This window comes from Nelumbo lutea, chromosome 2 (assembly GCF_056320005.1).
Source record: "Nelumbo lutea isolate HS-2025 chromosome 2, American lotus-T2T, whole genome shotgun sequence".
Lineage (NCBI taxonomy): Eukaryota > Viridiplantae > Streptophyta > Magnoliopsida > Proteales > Nelumbonaceae > Nelumbo > Nelumbo lutea.
In genome coordinates, this window is record NC_142685.1 from 101,839,378 (window position 1) to 101,859,112 (window position 19,735).

Consider the following 19,735-nt stretch of genomic DNA (forward strand, 5'->3'; position numbering starts at 1 on the left):
AAACCTTTTGGATGCACTTGTTTGTTCAAATACTTGGGTCTAACCATTCTAAATTTGATCCTAAGGCAACCAAGTGTATTTTTCTTGGGCATGTACAAAATCAAAAAGGCTATTGTTGTTATGATCCCATCTCAGGGATCCATTCTATGCCTACGGATGTTACCTTCTTTGAAGATGTCCCCTATTATCCTAGGGTTTCATCTCAGGAGGGGAGCGATGAGCAGGGTATATTTGCATAGGAAGTCTTATTGCCTATTCCTGCAAATGAAGGGAAGTTGTCAAAAGTGTAAAGAATTGAGGATGTTTCACAGACGATGGTGGAGGTAAGTCAATCCTAGTAATGAGCAGTCCAGGCCAGTTCCAATCTCATTTGCGGCACCAGATTCAAGTATTACACCCACTTTACCTATTCTAACTACAAATGACTAGACCTATTCATGGACTGGGCCAGGCCAGGCCGGGCTTTCACTCTGTATTAACAGATTTTTCTAAGTCCCAAGCCCGAGCCCAGCGCGACCATCGGGCCTACAACTTGGGCCTAAGCCCGGCCCTCATAAAAAGCCCCGACGTCGGGGCCTGGGCCCAAGCCCGAAATTTAGCCCATACTGTTACTACTACTGAAGCGGCTGAATAGAGAGAGAAATTATAAATAAAAGAATAAAAAATGTATATATTAAATTATAAATATATGTTTTAATAAATATTATATTATTTATATATTTTATATAATATATAAAATACATATATTTTTTATAAAATATATAATGCAGAGTCGAGCCGAGCTTTTTTGACAAATCCCGAGCCCGGCCCAAAACACAGTTGGGCTTACTGTGTTAGGCCCGAGGTCAAGCCCGCAGGCCTAATTACATGACCAAGCCCGACCGAGGTGCGGACCGGGCCATCAGGCTACCCGGCCCATGAACAGATTTACAAATGACCTCCTATTTGCACTATGCAAATGGAAGCATCGTTGTACCTCATCTACCACCCATTCCATCTCCCACTTTCTTTCTTATGACCACCTTTCATCATTATATAAGTCCTTTTTGGATTCCATTGTTGCAATTCCTATTCCTAGAATTGTGCAAGAATCCCTAGTAGTGCCTAAGTGGAAGGACACAATGAAAGTTGAGATGGATGCCCTTGTGAAAAATTATACTTGAGAATTAGTAAATCAGTCGAAAGGAAAGAAATCTGTTGGGTGTAGATGGGCATTCACAATAAAGTATAATGTCGATGGTACAATGGAAAGATACAATGCTAGACTGGTTGCTAAGGGATACACAAACTTATGGTATTGATTACTTGGAATTTGGAAACTTTTACACTAATTGCCAAAATGAACAACATCAGAGTTTCGTTGTCTCTTGTTACTAACTTCTCACGGCCATGGTTTCAAATGGATGTTAAGAATGCTTTTTTTTCTAAATGGTGACTTGCAGGAGGAGGTGTGTATGGAGTTACCTCCTAGTTTTTATGATGTAGATGTTGGTAAGTTTATATGTTGAAGAAAGCATTCTATGAAACAAACTCCAAGAGCATGGTTTGATAGATTCTGACTTTCTTTAGAAAGGTTTGGCTATGTACAAGCCTAGTCTGATCACACTCTTTTCATTAAGAAGGAAGGCTCTACTTTGACTCTCCTAGCTGTGTATGTTGATGACATTGTGATGACAAGGAATAATATTAAAGAAATTCATTCCCTTAACCAGTTGCTTAATCAAGAGTTTGAAGCGAAAGATCTACGTGAGTTGAGGTATTTCTTTGGGATTGAAGTGGCAAGGTCCAAGCATGGCATTTTTATTCCCTAGAGAAAATATGTTCATGATCTCCTTGAAGAAACTGAAAAATTGGGGGCTAAACCTACTGACACACCAATTGAGCAAAATCATAAGATAAATGTAGAAGATGGCGATCCTCTTGAAGATAAAGGTATGTATCAACGACTTGTAGGAAAGCTTCTCCATCTTTTCCTGACTTGCCCTGACATTTCATATGCTGTCAATGTTGTTATATGCACTCTCATAGGACAACTCACATGCTTGCTATTAAAATGATATCAGCCTACTTGAAGAGGTGTCCATATCAAGGTATACTTTTAAAAATAATGGTCATATGAAGATAGAAGTATATACAGAAGTAGATTGGGTAGGATGTATTGATGATAGGAGATCTACCTCAAGGTATTGTGCTCCTATTGGAGGAAATCAATCAAAATGTTATTGCTTGCTCCAATGCCAAAACTGAGTATCGGTCTATAGCTAATGGCGTAGCTAAAGTTTTAAGGTTGAGATCACTTCTTGAAGAATTGGGAATCGAGTATGAAAGACCCTTGATGTTGTATTGTGATAGCCAATTTGCCATTAACATTGCTCATAATCCGATACAGCATGGAAGAATAAAAACATATTTTAGGTGGGCTAACATTTTTTCCTTATGTAGCCTCTGATATGCAGCTTGCTGATCTCTTCACCAAGGCAGTCACCAAATCGATCTAGACACAGATTTAAGTTGGGAATGTCAAATATATTTTCCCAACTTGAGGGGGAGTGTATAGAAAAGAGCTAATCAGTTTGTGGTCCCACTAGTTTATTATTTTATTATGTTATTTTGCTGTTAGCTCTTTATTTTTCTGATGTTATTGGTGGCAGGGTTATTCCTATCATTGCAACCTTTTATTTTTTGTTTAATATGAATAGCAACATGTGTGGTGGCAGAACAGATTAGATTTCTACACCCCATTTCTCATTCTTTCTTCTCTCTTGTTTCTCTGTTTTTTTCTCTTGCTTTTTCTTGTTGAAAGAAGTCAGATTATCCATGTTTATTGTCAACTATATTAATCAGGCTTCATTTGGTACAGATTTTTACTCTGATGATATTGCCAAAGTTGATGTTTAAGATTGAAGTCTAAGGATGTTGTCAACTTGTCATTGGTTGTATAGGTGAAACCTCATCACCCACTTAAATGAATTTGGTTAGTGTAGATTTTCTCTTTTGAAGAAATTTCCTTTTAGCTCATTATCAAAAAAAAAAAAGTATAGGTTGAAAGATGGTGGTGATAACTGATAGCCCATTCATGGTCTTAAGAACACAAAAGTTTCAGGGATGCAAACCACAACCCTTACTTTTCTTGTGACTCGCTATTCAAGCAGTGATATGATGGTGGGCTTGTATTTGGTTTTCTGCGGCTACTTTCTTGTCCCTACTCTCCAGTGTAGTCTCTCATTAGGAAAAACTAATGGCTTGTCTTTCTGGCTAAAAGAATATTAGTTGCAAATATTATTCATCAAAAAAAATACTAGTTGCAAATACTCTTTTTATCACACATCAATGGTAACATGTCATGCACAGGAATCTCCCAACCAGCCCAGGCTGTTTTTTTTTCCGAACAGCCAAAGTTTTTCCCCCTCACTTTAATGGGCTATGCTTTCTATTCTGTTTCCTCATTTTTCTTAAATAAAATTTTCCTTGCTTTCATCAAAAAAGAACTTTCATATCAATGAATATGACAATGGGTTCACTTTTGCTATGACACAGTCGTAGCACAGGGCTAAAACAGAAAATCATGGCCTTAGATGTACTGCAGTAGCGAGTGGTCCCAGCAATAAGTAACTTCATCTAATTCAAGGTGGGGCCATGTCAATAAACCAAAGGCTTTGATTTAGTTGTTTCAGTGCAGGGCTACAACACTGTCGTAGCAAATGTGCTTTGTATGACAATTGGTACTTGGTAGGATAGGACAGTAAGTCATATGAAACAACTACATTAACTTGACCAAATTTTAGGTGAATATTCATATTTTTTTCTTTTTTTTTTTATTTTTTGACAGCAACTCAAAATTGATTCATTAGATTAAAAAAGCATCTGAATATTCATATTTCTTCAAATACAGATAGTTGTCACTGATGTCAAAAGATAAAACCCCAGTAAAATAGAGCAGCCTTTGGGTGTGTAATAGTCTTGGAAAAAAATAAGCAGAATCCAATTCATGATATCATAGTGAAAGCAATAGAACAATGGGCACATACCGCATCAACTTGCACTGCTTTATCATTATGCACGGATGTTCCAGAAATACGGATGAGTGCAATACCATCGGCAGTATAAGTCTCATCCGTTAGATTTTTGTCTGCTATAAATTTCTTGTAACCAGAACTTACGCCACCCTGGATTATAAATAGTAATTTCCATTAGGTAAGTATTTAACCTATAGCAGTCCAATTTCAACTTTCAAGGTAAGGACCTTGGTTCAGTAATTTCATATCATTTACACACCAAGTCAGTCCGTAGACTCAAAATACTAGTACCTTGAGGACAACCATAGACTCAAACATTGCAATGAATTGTGGAGGCTCTTTCCCTTGAAATATGCGGCCCTGCAAGAGGTTTAATTTTAACCACAAAACTTGTGTCACCTACACAAACTTAATGACATATGGTAGAACACAGTACCTGGACAGGCCGTCCTTTCAATGAGTTGCACATTGTACTTGCCAATCGTGTAGCCATCATTTGGTCGTCCTGCAATGCAGTAATACAGTCACACACCAATAAATTCAAAATCTGTATATAACAAGACCTTAGTATAGAAAAATCAGGACTATATGCAGAGGACAAGTAAAACACAAACACAAGTATAATTTACAACTACCGAGAAAACCAGAAATCCAGCTTTTTTTATCAATAACAGAGATTTCATTAAAAGATTAGGGAAAATAATACAAGGGGAGCTAAATTATCTCAACCCCCCATAACTGTCACTAACACACAAGATACAATAACAATTACAACAGGGCCCAAAAAACCAAATTCCCAATCACCCCTTGCCTAGCTAAGCCATCTGCAAAAGAAAACCAGAAATCCAACTTATCAAAGAGACAAAAGAAAACCAGAGAAGCAGTACAAGTATTGTTGTGTAATAATAAGGTTATCAAAATAAAAGGTAAGGGAATATAAGTAATTCCTGCAGCACAGATTCATCAGTCAAGATGGGTACTCCATCTGTGGGTCCTTTATACAATATTCTAGATATTTGTTGTAAGATGGATTTGTATCCCTTTCAAGTTTTTTTTATTGATAAGTATGAGCTTTGTTAATTAGAAAAAGAATGTGTATAACCATACAAAAGTTCCTCGCACATCAGAACCCCTGGTAGATCCAGCTACCAACCCCAAGTACACCTTTATCCATACATTGTAGTCACCTGTATCTCCATTGATTACCCCCCCCCCCACCACACACACACACAAACACATACATTCTGTTCTGTATCTCTTGGGAGAACAAGAAAACATTGTATCCTTGATACCTTGCAGTATTATTCTAGCAGCATCCTTCAGCTGCTAATCAATTCTTGTAAACTTGAACTTGGCAATGACAGTTATAGATTGGACATAGAACATGAATATATTCTGAATCAAGAATATATTCTCAACCACAAAGAAAATCCATTTTCTGATACTAGGAAACCAAGAACATGTTTCTGGTTTCAGTTTTTTGTAAAAATAATACAAAGAAGAGCAACCCAACAAAGAACATCTTTTCTATGTCTTATATCTGAAAAAATATCATTTGCTTAAACCAGCTGTGAGGCCCAATTTTCTGAAAATCACAAGGAAAATGGTTCCTTTGGCAAACACCACCTAAATTTTCCATAATAACATGGTACAACTTTGTTTTAGATTGTTTAAACATGATACTTGGTGCAAAAATGAGAAGGCCTGAAAAAGAACTATCATATTACTCATATTTTTATAGCTTAAGCATGAACAGAACAAATTAAATTACCTGGATACTATCCTTCCCCATCCAGCAGGTCAAGTAGTAGTCTTCCCTCTTATCACCTGAGTGATAAGTATAAAGAACAATGTAGCAATCTCCACTGTAAAATTTACCAATCTCCTCCTTGGGAATTGGTGTCTTGGCACTGCCATTTATGCGCCATACCTGAAAAACTAGTGGACTTCAGTCCTCCAATAAGATTTTATTGTTCACCAGTTTGTAAAAATCATAAAACCACTAGAAAATGCAGTTACAAAACAATGGTGACAATCTTTTTCTTTTGGTAGAAAAATAATGGTGATAGTCAGACCTCGATTTTTCCACCACTTTCAAGCAAAGGTGGGATATCTTCATTGACAGGAGCACCTTTTGCCATTCCCTTGACGTCAACACCTTGTTGCTTCAGCAGAGCTAACAGATAAAACAGTTTCAGATTAAAACTTATCCCAGGAAAAAACAAGTTGACTTTCAAATGAAGTGACTACTACCTGCTACTTTTCCTCTTCCATCATCAGCACCAGAAGTGCTTGCTCCAACTGGCCAAGACTCAAAATTGGACTTAAAAGAATGTGTCTCATACCCTTGAATAATCCGGGTTATGCGTGTTGACTTTGGTCTATTTTGGCTATTGATAAATTCCTAACAGGAAACAGTAAATAGATAAGGATTCCTGACTATTTAAGTACCATGAAGGAATGGGAATTAATACTCTACCTCAGCGGCTTGGCTGGCAGCTTTTCTCTCCTCCACTTGTGTTACACGGCCAACCCAAACAAATACTTCAGCACCACAATCCAGTAAATAGCATTGGTTGTTCTCCAACATGGCTTTAGATAGTGCACCATCCACCGGCTTCACCTGACCGTCAGTAATGCTACACCAAGCAGAGATTTCATTTAGGACCATATGACTAAATACACACTACACGAAGAGATTGCACAAATAAATGAATAAATATAGACATTTCATGGAACATCAATATGCTGCTCAAAACTAAAGGCATTTCTTCGTAAATCAGAAACTTCATTTTGCAATATAGCAAGGATAAACATGAGATGACAAAACTTGAGAGAGAGAGAGAGGGAGAGGGACAGGAGAGTGTAAAAGGATAAGAACTACAACTCATAAGAATGTTAAAAATTTTAAGGAAATAAAGCATGTAACTTAAGTTTTGGAAGAAATAGGTTCTGTATAATTAGACAATGATCTCAATGACATATATCTTCAACAAAAAAGCAATCATGATACTGGATTTAATGGAGTTTATAATAATCAATAGATTCTTTAATGCACATTTAAGCCAGAAATCATGAGATTGAAAACAGACAGTTGATACCAGCTGGTTTATACAACATGAAGACCTATGAAGAATAAAGATCTGTCATTTTAAGACATGATGCAGAAGCCTGGGATGCTTAAAGAGCTCATTAAGTATTAACATTCAAGAGGTCAGCTGGCCAGGGCATACTGATAACCACTGGAGGCACACATCTCATTCCTACAAATTTTACTGGGAGTTAAAGGAATAAATTAAGATATTCTTTATTGATCACTTTCTTTTTTGTATACAGAAAATTGAAGTGACTAAGTTATAATTCAATTTCTTTAGAAATATACAAGAACTCTACTAGAAAAAGAGAAATATACAAGGAATTATCAAAGAAAAAAAAGAGAAATATACAAGGAGTATAGGACATGAAATCCAAACAAAAGGAAGTAAGGAATGGTCAACCCAGACAAACCAGCCTAAAGCACTCCAAATGTGCATTACCAACTCTGACAACAGAAGTCCCACGCCTAGATCTTACAAGTTAATAATTCGATTTACTAGATAATAAGATATCAACTACAATATCCTAGGTCACTATCTACCAAAAGTGTGTAGATTTGGACCTCAGATGAAGATTGAGATGGACTACAACATCAATGGATATTGGAAAGTGGGGAAAAAGGATCCTAATTAATTGGAGTTTGGAGATATCTGTTCTATAGGAAACTAGTTGGAATCCACAGACCCTGGTACATTCTCCGACAAGACTCATATAGGCGAACAAGATATCAACATATTCACAAGGATGGAACTAGCAACTCTTGTCAGAAAAGAATGCAAAAGAATGCTCATCAGCCTCAAGCAGTTCCTACAACTAAATCAGGAGTCCGTGCAACAGTATGACCAAGAGCATGACTTTGACAGGGTGTAATGACATAACATGATTGTGTACCCAATCCCAACATTTGGATAACACTTTGTTGAGTTGAGTATAAGATAAAGAAAAACATACTTATCATAATAATGTCAAGGATGTCATAATAAATGATATCAAAGTCCCCTTTACTTTTCACAGATAATAGAATTACACATAAAATACCTATATAATTTTCCAGGAGTAGTCTCCAGAATAACATCCTCTTCTGTTGCAGCTTTTCTCCCAATTGGAGCAAAACCACCAAAGAGAACCCAGAATTCACCTGAATCTGACTCAGCTACAAGTTTTCCATCGTCTATCACAACAAGCACCATTTACAATTTTATAAAGAATTAGCACATGACCGCATGTGGAGTGCAGATATAGGTAGAAAAATGTAAACACAGTGAATGTTCAGAAAATACTCCTTTACATAAAATTAAAAACAAAAAAAAACAGAGAGAGGACCGTCAAGATTATAATTATAGAAGTCATTACCAACAATTGAAACTTCACACTTCCCTTCATGGTACTTTTCCTTGAAATACTGAATTACTTCCAAAGCCTTGGCTCTTTCTTGAATATTAGAGTTTGCACCATTAAACTGATAAATCTTATTCTCAGTATCCAGGATAAAAACATCGTCATGATTTAGTGATGAGCGAGCAAAGGGAACCTGCATGATGTGAAATAGAATATCATATTCTTTTCATCTAACCAGAGCTCCAAACCAAAAGGATATCTCTGGTTCAAGTTAAGAAAAACCAATACCTGCTTCAATTTGACTACTCGTTTTCCTCTGCAAACATAGAGTCGTGTTTCAAATTTTTCTTCTTCGGGTTTCTTGAACCCAGAAGCAATGCCTCCCTCCAATGGAATAATGCATGGTTTAAAGTATGATAAAAACTTGTCTGACTCATGCCCTTGCAATTCCCTATGCTGAACTGCACGTCCTCCAAGGACTGCATCAAGCTCAACTGCCTTGATTGCTGCAGTTCCAGCTTCATCCTATTACAATTTCCATAAATTACAGTATGAAATAAGACCACAGTTTGAAGGTAATTATCAACTGCACAGTGCAAAAAAATATAATACCAATAACAAACCTGACTAGTGTCTTTTCCAATCCAAAAATGTATGTCATATAGATAAGATCCCCCCTTTCCAGAAGTGGTCTGTAGAAAAGTTTGCTTGATATGAGTTCACAAAGAACCTAAAAGGGAGACTGTGTCCCCCAGAACATCAAAATTTCAGAAACTATGTACATGTTGCATGTGTATCTAAAGAAAATACAGTGCTTCAAACATCAAGGGTACACTATAATCTAGAATTCACCTCAACCTTAGAAACAGCACCAATGGTTGAGGATGTTTTGGCCTGGATATCAATCAAAGGAAAGGACCAACTCAACAGTTTACAGTTCTTACCATCAGTCATTACCTTCTAGTTTCTCTTGGATAGATCAAGTTGGACTTTTTTCTTATTATTCCAAATCTAACATCCCAAGTTTGTTATTTTTTCATTTCTTTTTCTAGTGGATTTATTTTCTTTTTATTTTTTTCTCTTTTTGCATAGATCAAATCAACTAAAAGTTGTTTACTTTCTTCTAAACTGTTGGATTACCATAAATCTAATATCAATTATATACATGATTCTTTATATGATTGTTTTCTTCTAAATTGGTCATTTGAACAATTAGAGAACTTTGCATTTTGAAACATGAAATGTAAAATGCTTTATAATTGTTAGTTGATTATTACTTTATTTAATGCTTAAAGCTAGAACTTATTGCTTATGAACTTCTATTTTATGGATATTTTTACCTTCTATCATTCTAACTTGATATAGTATATGTTATTTTATCATTTAAAAAATTTTAAGTGATTTTTCTTAAATTTTGAGGCTTACACCTCACCTTTTTGGGCCATTACACCTCCACTATGCCTTCAACCTTTTTAAAAACTTGCTATCAGCCACTAATTTAAGCAACCTAGGCATCTATTTCAAATTCTCAACAAGATGTTCTGATGTAGAACCAGCTCAGTTCTGGTCCCTAGAGAATGTTGAATGGTCTCTTGGATCAGAATTTTATGGCTGTAATGGCTTCTTGAAGGAATAAGAGAGAAAGTAGGGAGAGAAAGAAGAGAGAAAATGCCTGGAATCACTCACAGGGTGCCTAGAGTCACTGTAAGGCATGGGAATCACTCACCATAGTTAGCATAAGCTGAAGAAACTCAATATATTTCATTGCCTTTGTGTAAAACGTCCATACATATTTATAGACTCTAAACTCATAATAATCCTAGTAGTCAAACTGTTAGACTCATAATAGTCCTACAAGTCAAATTGTTAGACTCAATAATCCTAGTAGGACTCAAACTAAGCTGTCATATCCTACTTCAATTCAAAGAAGACTCAATAACTCTATTCCTAGTATCCTACTTATGCAATGACTCTGAAATTTTAAATATAAACAAACTATACCTAGATAAATTAAACCCTATCAATGGACCCCACAGAAAATTGCAAAATGACAAAAAGACCCCTACTGTCCAAAAATAAAGAAATGCATAAAGTTTCATAAAATTCCAATTTTGACTCTTCAGCTCCTGCATCATGTTCACTCCAAAAGCGAAGTCCCTATCCTCCCTAATGCGATGACGGGGGGAGTAAAGATATAGATCTAAATCTAAAAGATAAATAAATAATAAAAGATAAAAGAAAAAGAAAGAAAGAACATGTGATCGAAGGTACCTAAGTATATGTAAATACTAATAACAAGGGCAAGGTGAAAGTCAAGGTTTACATTAAAAAGAAAAACAACAGGCAATTTGAAAATACCTGCAAAACAATGTATGAATCCCCCATATAGAATTTACCATGTTCAGATTTTGGCAAGGGAACTGGCTGAAAGTTCTCAATCCGCCAAATTTCAGTCCCACTGCACATTGTTAAGTAGAAAAGCCAAGATAGTTGTACTAATTCTTAAAAAGAAAAGAAAAAAAAAAAAAACAATCCTGTGTTCTATCATGCAAAAGTCCACATGCGATCGAAAGAACCCCAGAAATTTTCACCATTTATAAGAAAAGAGAGCTCGAGGAAGAAAGTTATTCATTAAATCACATTTTTATTGTTTCTAGTTGATAGTGGAAACATGAAAATATCAACCAAGAAATGCATTGTTTGTAAAAAGGATACACTCTCTGGCCCACTCCCTGGAATGCGGGATCAACAACTTTTGTAGAGCTTGCCATTGTGTAACAACTTTATCTATTCCTCCTATGCAAATTGCAGAATAAGTCCTTCAAATTCCGAGATTCTGATGTCTACAATTTCAACAACCCAAACACAAAACATATATGAGTTACTGCAGAAGAAAATAAAAAGAAAATATTGAGATAAATATATGAATTACTGCAAAAAAACAGTCCTAAGATGTCCTTGCTTCAAGGTGTAAGATATGCCAAACAAATGGGGTCATACCAAGTTGAGATAGGAGACTCTAAATTGTTAATTGACTGGTTACAATCAAGCAAGTTGGGAGCCTGGGTTTATAGACATCCCACAAGGGAGATTGGTGCTTGCTTCAAATGGACAAGAAGATCAGCTAATGTTTTAGCTGATATGTTAGGCAAACAAGGGACTGTGAGGGAGAGTTTGTTCTGGGCAGTTTTGTTTTAAAGATTACTTGGGGCTCAACACCCTATTTTTAGGGGTTGACAGTTGTATTTTAATATTAATGAAGTTACTATTTCCAATCAAGAAAAAGCAGTCCTAAGATTCCAAGATGGAGAACAACATCCTGTAAGTGCCAATGCCAAATCAAATACTACTACTAGAGCTTTAGTCATAATCTCTTAGAATCAATCTTGAATCTTTTCATGAATTACATTAAGATAAGTATACAAATAAAAAGCACAAATAGCAAACAAAATATGAATAAGGTGCCCAAATCTTCTACAGATAGTAGACTAGATTACCTAGCCTGGATGCCATCATAGATAAGGGATGCGATGCTTTATGATCAGCATCTCACTCTCTTGATGAGTTGTATTAAATCCATTACAAATTAAAGGAGGGACAAAATCATAGGGCTTTAGTCATAATCTCTTAGAATCAATCTTGATTCTTTTCATGAATTACATTAAGATAAGTATACAAATAAAAAACACAAATAGCAAACAAAATATGAACAAAGTGCCCAAATCTTCTACAGATAGTAGACTAGATTACCTAGCCTGGATGCCATCATAGATAAGGGATGTGATGCTTTATGATCAGCATTTCACTCTCTTGATGAGTTGTATTAAATCCATTACAAATTAAAGGAGGGACAAAATCATATGGAACCTTTCTAGTTGTGTATTAATACCTACAATATAAGCATACTAGTACAAGGTTCAGAACTAAACATAGCAATCAAGTTCTTGAACAATGATAATAGGAACTAAATAGGGAACCATTCCTTGATGTAGGGCATGTGAATCCCTAACCAGTATGCTTAAGGGGCCACAAGCGTCACAATGGAAAGATAGAAAAGACCATAGTTTTCAAGGCGCAAAGGCGAGGCCAGGAAACAGGGGGGCGCCTAGTCGCCAAGGCAATGGATTTTTTTCAAGTAAAAGCATGTATCTTTGGGTAGTTCCCTAGGTTCCATAATCATATTTAAATATCCATAATTTTCATAAGAAAAGTATAAACTTCATGTTAAAGTATAGAAAATCAACATATTCCAATATATTCATGAGAAGAAGAAGAAGAAGAAAGAAAAGAAAATTCAACAAATATAGGGGCTGAACCTCTATTTCTGTTTTAGGAAAAGAAGAAAAGAAAAGGTGGAAGAAGAAAATAACAACGACAACAAATTAGTATATAAAAACACAAAATTAGTAAAGAAAAAGAAGAAAATGTGTTGATTGGACAACATTTTATGTTCTTTCTTACTTATTGATTCAGGTTTTGAAGTCTTTGAGGGTTTAATACAGCATTTAGAAATGTTTGTGTTGATTAAACCCTAACAAATAAGAAAATAACAAAAAGAAATTAGTATAAACGCACAAAATGAGTATTTTAGTTTAAAGATGTCTATTTTATAATTATAACCTCAAAAAATTAGGAATATAAAAGTTTGTTATAACACGCTATAGAAAACTGCTTGGCGATTAGGTGAGGCAAGACTCCAAGGGCGCCTTGTTGCCTAGGCGTCACCTTGACAACTATGGAAAAAACGCTCAGCAACCTAGTTTCCAGTATAGTCGAGGCATTCTTAGTTGTCAACTAGAACTAGTTAACCAACTAGATACGTAAGGAGTCTAACGCTCACTAGACAACTAGCAGGGTAATGCACACCGATTGGTCATGTTGAGTTCAATATCTCATATACAATATAGTCAACTCCACTGAGCAATGTAGCAAAGAATATTCAAAATCATGAATTTTCATATAACAAGAATCTGAACAAATAAGAAATGCAACTAGTCAATAGCATAGTTAATCCAAGAAAAATACTATTCTAACACATCAAATCAATACAATAAGCAAAGTATTGCACATTGGATCTGAGCAAAGATGTATTGCAGCAAGAAGTCAAGCAAATAAATAATGTAAAACATACTAATATAGTCATTTTATGATATAGTGTATTATAGAAAAGAGTTACAACACATATATAACATATATATAACACAACATGTAAACCTGCCTTCCCCTTTTCCTTGCAAAACAAGGCACTGAACATATATGCAAAAAAAAAAAAAAAAAAAAGATTGTGATATAAAGTAGGGGTGGTCATGGGCTGGGCAAGGCTTAGCACCTGTTATAAGGGATCTAGTCTGTGGACCTGGTTCCAGCCCATACTCTATGCTTCGTTTTATAATTTAATCAAAGAACAGACTTGAAATTTATAACATTTGGACAACAACTATGTGCAAAAAGTTGAACATATCCTTATTTTGAAAACATTTTCCTGTGCTTTGTACTTCTTTAAATGTCTCAATTGAGTTATTAAATATTTGGACAACTGCCATTTGTAAACACTGACATTGTATAATACTATTAAAATATTCTGGTTGACCAGTACTTAGCATGCATTGCAGACTGGGCCTGCGCACAAAACCTAGACCCAAGCCCAGAAACTTACAAGCCATGCCAGGTAGAAATGATCACCCAAACAAAGGCCCCTTGGTAAAATACCTTTTTTTCCTTGGGTGTTGCTTAGGCGCATGCCTAGGTAACACCTGGATGACTATTGACCAAGTCATCAAGCAAATGCATCAGAGGCTAAAAGAATAGACACCACGGCACTACCTAGCTGTCTGTGTACCAGATAGTAATCATCTTCTCATTTAAATTCATTTCAGACAACCTCAATTGCTTTCTCTCTGATTTGTACTAAGAAAACCTTCAAAGTTGGTACTTTTCCATAACAAACCATTCATCCTATGCCTGAGAAAATTGGAAGCTTCATTAAATCAGCACCCAGTTTAAGCTCATAAGAGAACAAATTAATATACCATTCACAAAATAGATTTCATTGCACAATCCATCATAGGTTGTATGGGTCTTCGATGAAACAAAAACTAAATTTCTCAACATGGTTATATCTTAAGGACTTCAGGTAAGGTGATGGTCTAAGTAGATGGACCCCAAAAACCACCACTTCCACATTCATATTCATTCTTGCATCCTTTTGATTTCACGGCTTCACATGACTATTTTAAATACACTTAACCACCCTTAATCATATACACACTTGCTAGTTCCACCGATATAGGTAATCGAAACAAAATACCAATGACCCCATTTCTATGAAAAGAGGTGATTGTTCTATGGATGCCTTGCATTTTGGCATATTCTAGCCTGGCTTAAGCTCTGTCATTACTTAAGCACCATAAAATCTAAAGTTTCCAGACTACCAAAAGTCTTTTTATATCAGTAACTGTCAATTTCATTAAATGAAAAAAAATGAGAATGAACAATACTACTCTCCAAAACTCTTGGAAGTGTATAACCATATATAACAATCAGCCATCCTCTGGTAAGGTCACTCTTTAAATTTAATGCACAGTTACAGGTTTTCACCCAGCCCCATCTGTCCCCATTCCAGCTCAATAAGATTGACACCTATCTTTGTCAAGTTATTCACTAGACCATCTGCAAAAATAGTCATTTTGTAGCTTGCTTTCATCCACAAATTCCACATTCAATTTCGTGGACTGAAGTAATCTTCCATTATACCAGGAAAGTAGATGCACAATATTTCCACAATCTAAACAAACCAATCAGGTTTTCCCCTGGTCAACTTCGTGCATAACTTGCCAATTTATAGATTGTGCATTAGATTGTGAATGGTGAAGTTTAATTCTTTGTCTCAGAAAATACAAAATAATCATTTAGAAGTCCAAAAGTGATATGTGATAGTACGGAAATCTTCAAGATCTACCCCCACGAAGTTAAAAGCCTCTAGCCATCTATGTTGTTGGAATATGGGAAAGACATGGTATCAGATATATTTCCTAGGACATGGTATCAGATATGTTGCTGGAATATGGCAAGGACGTGATATCAGATATATTATCCTGTACTGGCACCTTCATACCTAAATTATCTGTCATAACTCTCATGCAAAATCTAGCCACTATATTCATCTTCAAAAACACCTTGGAAATGCCTCAATCAGTAGTTCTTGCAAACCCACTGCTCTTTCTTATTTAAAAAAAAAAAAAAAAACAAAAAACAAAAACTGATAACATCACCATACTGAAAATTGGACCCCTTCACAAGATATGCTCATAAAATATCCTATCATGAGAACACCAGTATTGTCAATGCAGTGAGGAGATAGACTAGTCAATTTGACCTCTCTAGTCAGTGCCTAGGTGATGTAGTGAACGAAAAATACATATTCTAGATTCATGATATTTGTAAAATCTCATAAATAGATCATCATAGATTACAAGCATGCACAAATAACGATACTGAATATTTAGTTTACAATCTTTGTTTTGTAAACTTAAATTAGGCTGAATAGGCTAGAAAGGAGCATTACAGCCTTTGTTTTCTGAAGAAAGAGGGCACACTTGACTATTCAATGTGCCCCTTGCTTGTGGCAACACTATAACAGTACACCACTGATAGGAAGAAAACTTAAAATAACTCCCCAGTGCCTTCTTTTATTTTTAGGGTAAATGTCTTAAGAACTCCACCCCCCAGGTTTTCTAATAATACCTTAAATTTCCCTGAACTTTGACCTGACCAAAAATTCCCTGACCCTTGGGGGTAAATGGACTTTTAAACTTCTTCAATAACTTTTAGGTAGGTGGAGAGTTTAAATGACCATTATGCCCATATTAACCTTTTCAGACAGTCCAGCCAATGATGCTCAAACACTAGTGATTTACCCTGTTGGGCATTTACCTCCCCCGACAATACCTTAAACCCAGAGAAAGTTTTAAGGCATTTACCCTTATTATTATTTATTATTAGAAAACAGAAACCAGAAGTAACAAAACTGTCAGACACCCAACACCCAACTTCCCTCTTTCTCCATCTGTCTACCATTTATATCCATTTTCTCTTATCAATGTTTCTTCTACAAACAGATGTGTCCATGTTTATGAATTTACGAGACTAAGAAAGGAAATTTCTCTGTTAATTGGGTGATATTGCTCTGGCTTCTGACACCCTTGAGGTGTACAGTGTACTTATTCACAGTTTTCCATTCCTCTTTTCAATCCACTCCTCCCCCCCCCCCCAACATATCTGAGCTGTCTCCTATTAAAATAAAACAATGGGTTCATTAGTTTTATAGATTAAAAAAAAGTATTTTGTGTTTAATTGGAGAGAGTGTCATTAGTGGTGCCATTAGCGGACCCCTCAGACTTTACCACATATGGTGAGGATAAGGCTTTGATGATTGCTGTCATTTTTTTATTTTGAATTTCATTTAAATTTTAAGGAGATTTCAGGAGATGATGAACAACCATCATCACTTGTTTCAACGAAGTGATATGGGCTGTGACAAAGCTGTCAAAGCATATACCAGAGGGACGTTCTCCTTACATCTCCTTCAGATGCTATAGACACAGTATCAGCAATTTAACATGTTGAAAGCCATGATATCAGCAATTTCTCTTAGGTTACTAATGTAATAGTAACAGAAAGGGTCTATAAGTCCATCTACTCCCAAAAGTCAGGGGGTTTTTGGTCAGGCCAAAGTTCAGGGGACGTTTAAGGTATTGTCACAAAACCCAGGGGAGGTTTAAGGCATTTACCCTTTATTTAATGCCTTTTTTCTATTTTATGTACCATCAGCCAATCATGTTCCATAAATGTTCAACAGCATGAATATAACAAAATACAAACATATTCTGCATTAACTCAAATAATTAGAGATGGAAACAAACAAATAAAGTTATAAAATAACTTAGCAGTTGACTAGGTTGACTACTCATTAATCAACTAGTCAACCTAGTCAATGCTAAGTCATCCTAGGAGACCACATAATGAGTCACAGAGTGGTTAGTGATGCAGGTGGTCTGAGAATCATGAGTATCTAGTCAGACTCAACTAGCCAATGCTTTGATTACACTAGAGGTTCCATACTAATCATTGATCAAGTATTTTGCATGACAAACCCACTGAATTACAAACTTAACTTCCTCTAAAGAGTGCACATTTCGTAGTCTACTTGAACATAATAAAGCTCTAGCACTAAACGCGGATGCTACCATTTGGGGCTACAAAGACCTCATCAAAAAAGTAAAGCGGTTAACTAGTAATATGAGAGTTGAGGTAAAATGGGTAAGCAGGTCTGCTAATACTATGGCTGATTCTTTGGCCAAACAGGGGGTTTCCAGGGACGATCTTTTCTGTGCTACTGTGTAAGTTGTTATAGTATATTGGAAAGCTGTACTTAACTAGCCTGGAGAGGTTGCATCTCGTACCTCTCCTTGGGGACATTGTACTATTTTCCGTTGCTGATTAATAACTTTCTTTCAATTATCAAAATAATAATAATAATAATAAAGCTCTAGCACGTTTTAACATTGTGGGTATAACAGTTTCAAAATAGAGTGAGGAATATAACAAGAAACACACACACACAGACACCCTAAAGAAAAGACTGTTCATAGAAGCAGTAGCCTTTTGTTACAGAAAAATGATCACCCACTTGGACACATATTTTTCTCAAATGCAAATATACTTGAAAGCAGGACATGCATTAGTAGTTTAATATAAAAATATCACTCAATTCTTGTATTAAACATGCCAATCTGGATAAACAAAAAGACAGTATGTTTTCTTACTAATCAAAAGAAAAAAGTAAATAAATCAATGTGTTCCACGATTGCCTCCCTTCAACTTCAAAGTTGTAGTGACTTATCAACTTCATATACTTTGCATGCACATTAAATGATGCAGTTTCTCTCCTTCCATTGTTTCAACCAGGTGATGAGTCTGGAGATCCATTTTTATCCTTATTCTCATTTACTGATAACTTTTCCCGAAATATACAAATGTTCCAGGTTCAGCTCTGGAGAAATGAACCGATCAAGAAGATCCCAACTGATTGAGAGTTAAAAACTATAATCTACATTCTGAACTATTTGTGCTGATTCCCCAGGGTGAAATTGCTATTCCAAAGTGGTCTGCCAGATTATAGGCAATCCTAGAGATACCAGGGATCTACAGATTTAACCATAATCTTCTAAGAAAGCGAAAGAATGCATCCAGTCCACTTGTAATCCTCTGAAAGAAATTCTCGGAAAGTCTATCACTTTGTCCAAATGCCAACTCACAATTAAAATCCCCTCGATTGCACAAACAACACATCAGAACATGCCATACAGTGAATTAATAGATCTCCAACACAGGAACCCACACAATCGACAATAAGAACACAAGGAAACCTCCAATCTTTCAACAAAAAGAAATAATAGAATGATCAAGCAAAAGAACAGTAAGGAAAAGACAAGCAATCAAAGACAGTATACTCTAGAGTTTGAAGATCTCCTGAAAACGAAGTTGACACATGCAGAAGCTCAGATCAACAAGATTCACATACAATTGCAGCAGATACCAAAAAAAACGGCAAACCTACAAGCAATCAGAAGCAGGTCCAGAGGCGAAGAAGATCTACGAAATTCAGTGATCTCAGCACCAATCAAATCACAAATACGAGAACAATTTACAATGAATCATCATCAGATACGAATAGAACATACCTTAGATCTCTATCACTCCTTCCTTTTCCCTCTATCTTTCACTTTGCAGAGAGCAGAACGTGGGAGGAAGGGATGCGAAATGGGAAGCGATGCAGAGCTGGCAAAAGAGAGGATACTTAAAAAAGCGAATAATTGCTCTCTCTCTCTCTCTAAACTCTTTCTCTCTCCCTCTTCTCTCTCCTCCTTTTGCGTTTCTGGGGTTTTAGAGGCTTTTTCTTTTTTTCATTTCTTAATTCTATTAGAATAAGAAAAGGATAGAAGCAAAACAAGCCAATAAGAAAAAATAAAAAAGAAGAAAAGGAAATTTTGGATGGCAAAGTCGGAAAAGGAAAATTAAGGAAAAGAAGGAACCAATCAGTCACGGTGGCACCGGCCATGGCTGGAAACTGTGAAAAAGAATGAAAAGATGGCTTTTTTATTTTTTTTTCTCTCTCTATCTCTCTGTGTTTTATTTTTAATAACTATAATTATTTTTAATTAATTTCCTTGATCTTCGCTGTCTCTGGTCTCTGCCGTATGTGTTAATTCCGAAGATTTATACGT

General features: G+C 35.8%; 1 protein-coding gene across 1 annotated transcript in view; it reads right to left on the reverse strand.

Moving 5' to 3' along the window:
• The window catches only part of LOC148872365 (villin-2-like), a 38,713-nt gene extending 19,255 nt beyond the window's left edge, over positions 1-19,458 (reverse strand). Inside the window, exons 1-14 of the mRNA XM_088968455.1 lie at positions 19,193-19,458; positions 11,166-11,293; positions 10,809-10,908; positions 9,074-9,142; positions 8,739-8,975; positions 8,466-8,643; positions 8,151-8,283; positions 6,496-6,655; positions 6,270-6,420; positions 6,092-6,192; positions 5,788-5,946; positions 4,453-4,521; positions 4,308-4,376; positions 4,029-4,166 (exon numbers count right to left, since the gene is read on the reverse strand). Of these exons, the coding sequence (XP_088824581.1) occupies positions 4,029-4,166; positions 4,308-4,376; positions 4,453-4,521; positions 5,788-5,946; positions 6,092-6,192; positions 6,270-6,420; positions 6,496-6,655; positions 8,151-8,283; positions 8,466-8,643; positions 8,739-8,975; positions 9,074-9,142; positions 10,809-10,908; positions 11,166-11,221 (1,620 nt within the window). The 5' untranslated portion in view covers positions 11,222-11,293; positions 19,193-19,458. The remainder of the gene's footprint in view (positions 1-4,028; positions 4,167-4,307; positions 4,377-4,452; positions 4,522-5,787; positions 5,947-6,091; positions 6,193-6,269; positions 6,421-6,495; positions 6,656-8,150; positions 8,284-8,465; positions 8,644-8,738; positions 8,976-9,073; positions 9,143-10,808; positions 10,909-11,165; positions 11,294-19,192) is intronic.
• Positions 19,459-19,735: the final 277 nt, after the last annotated feature.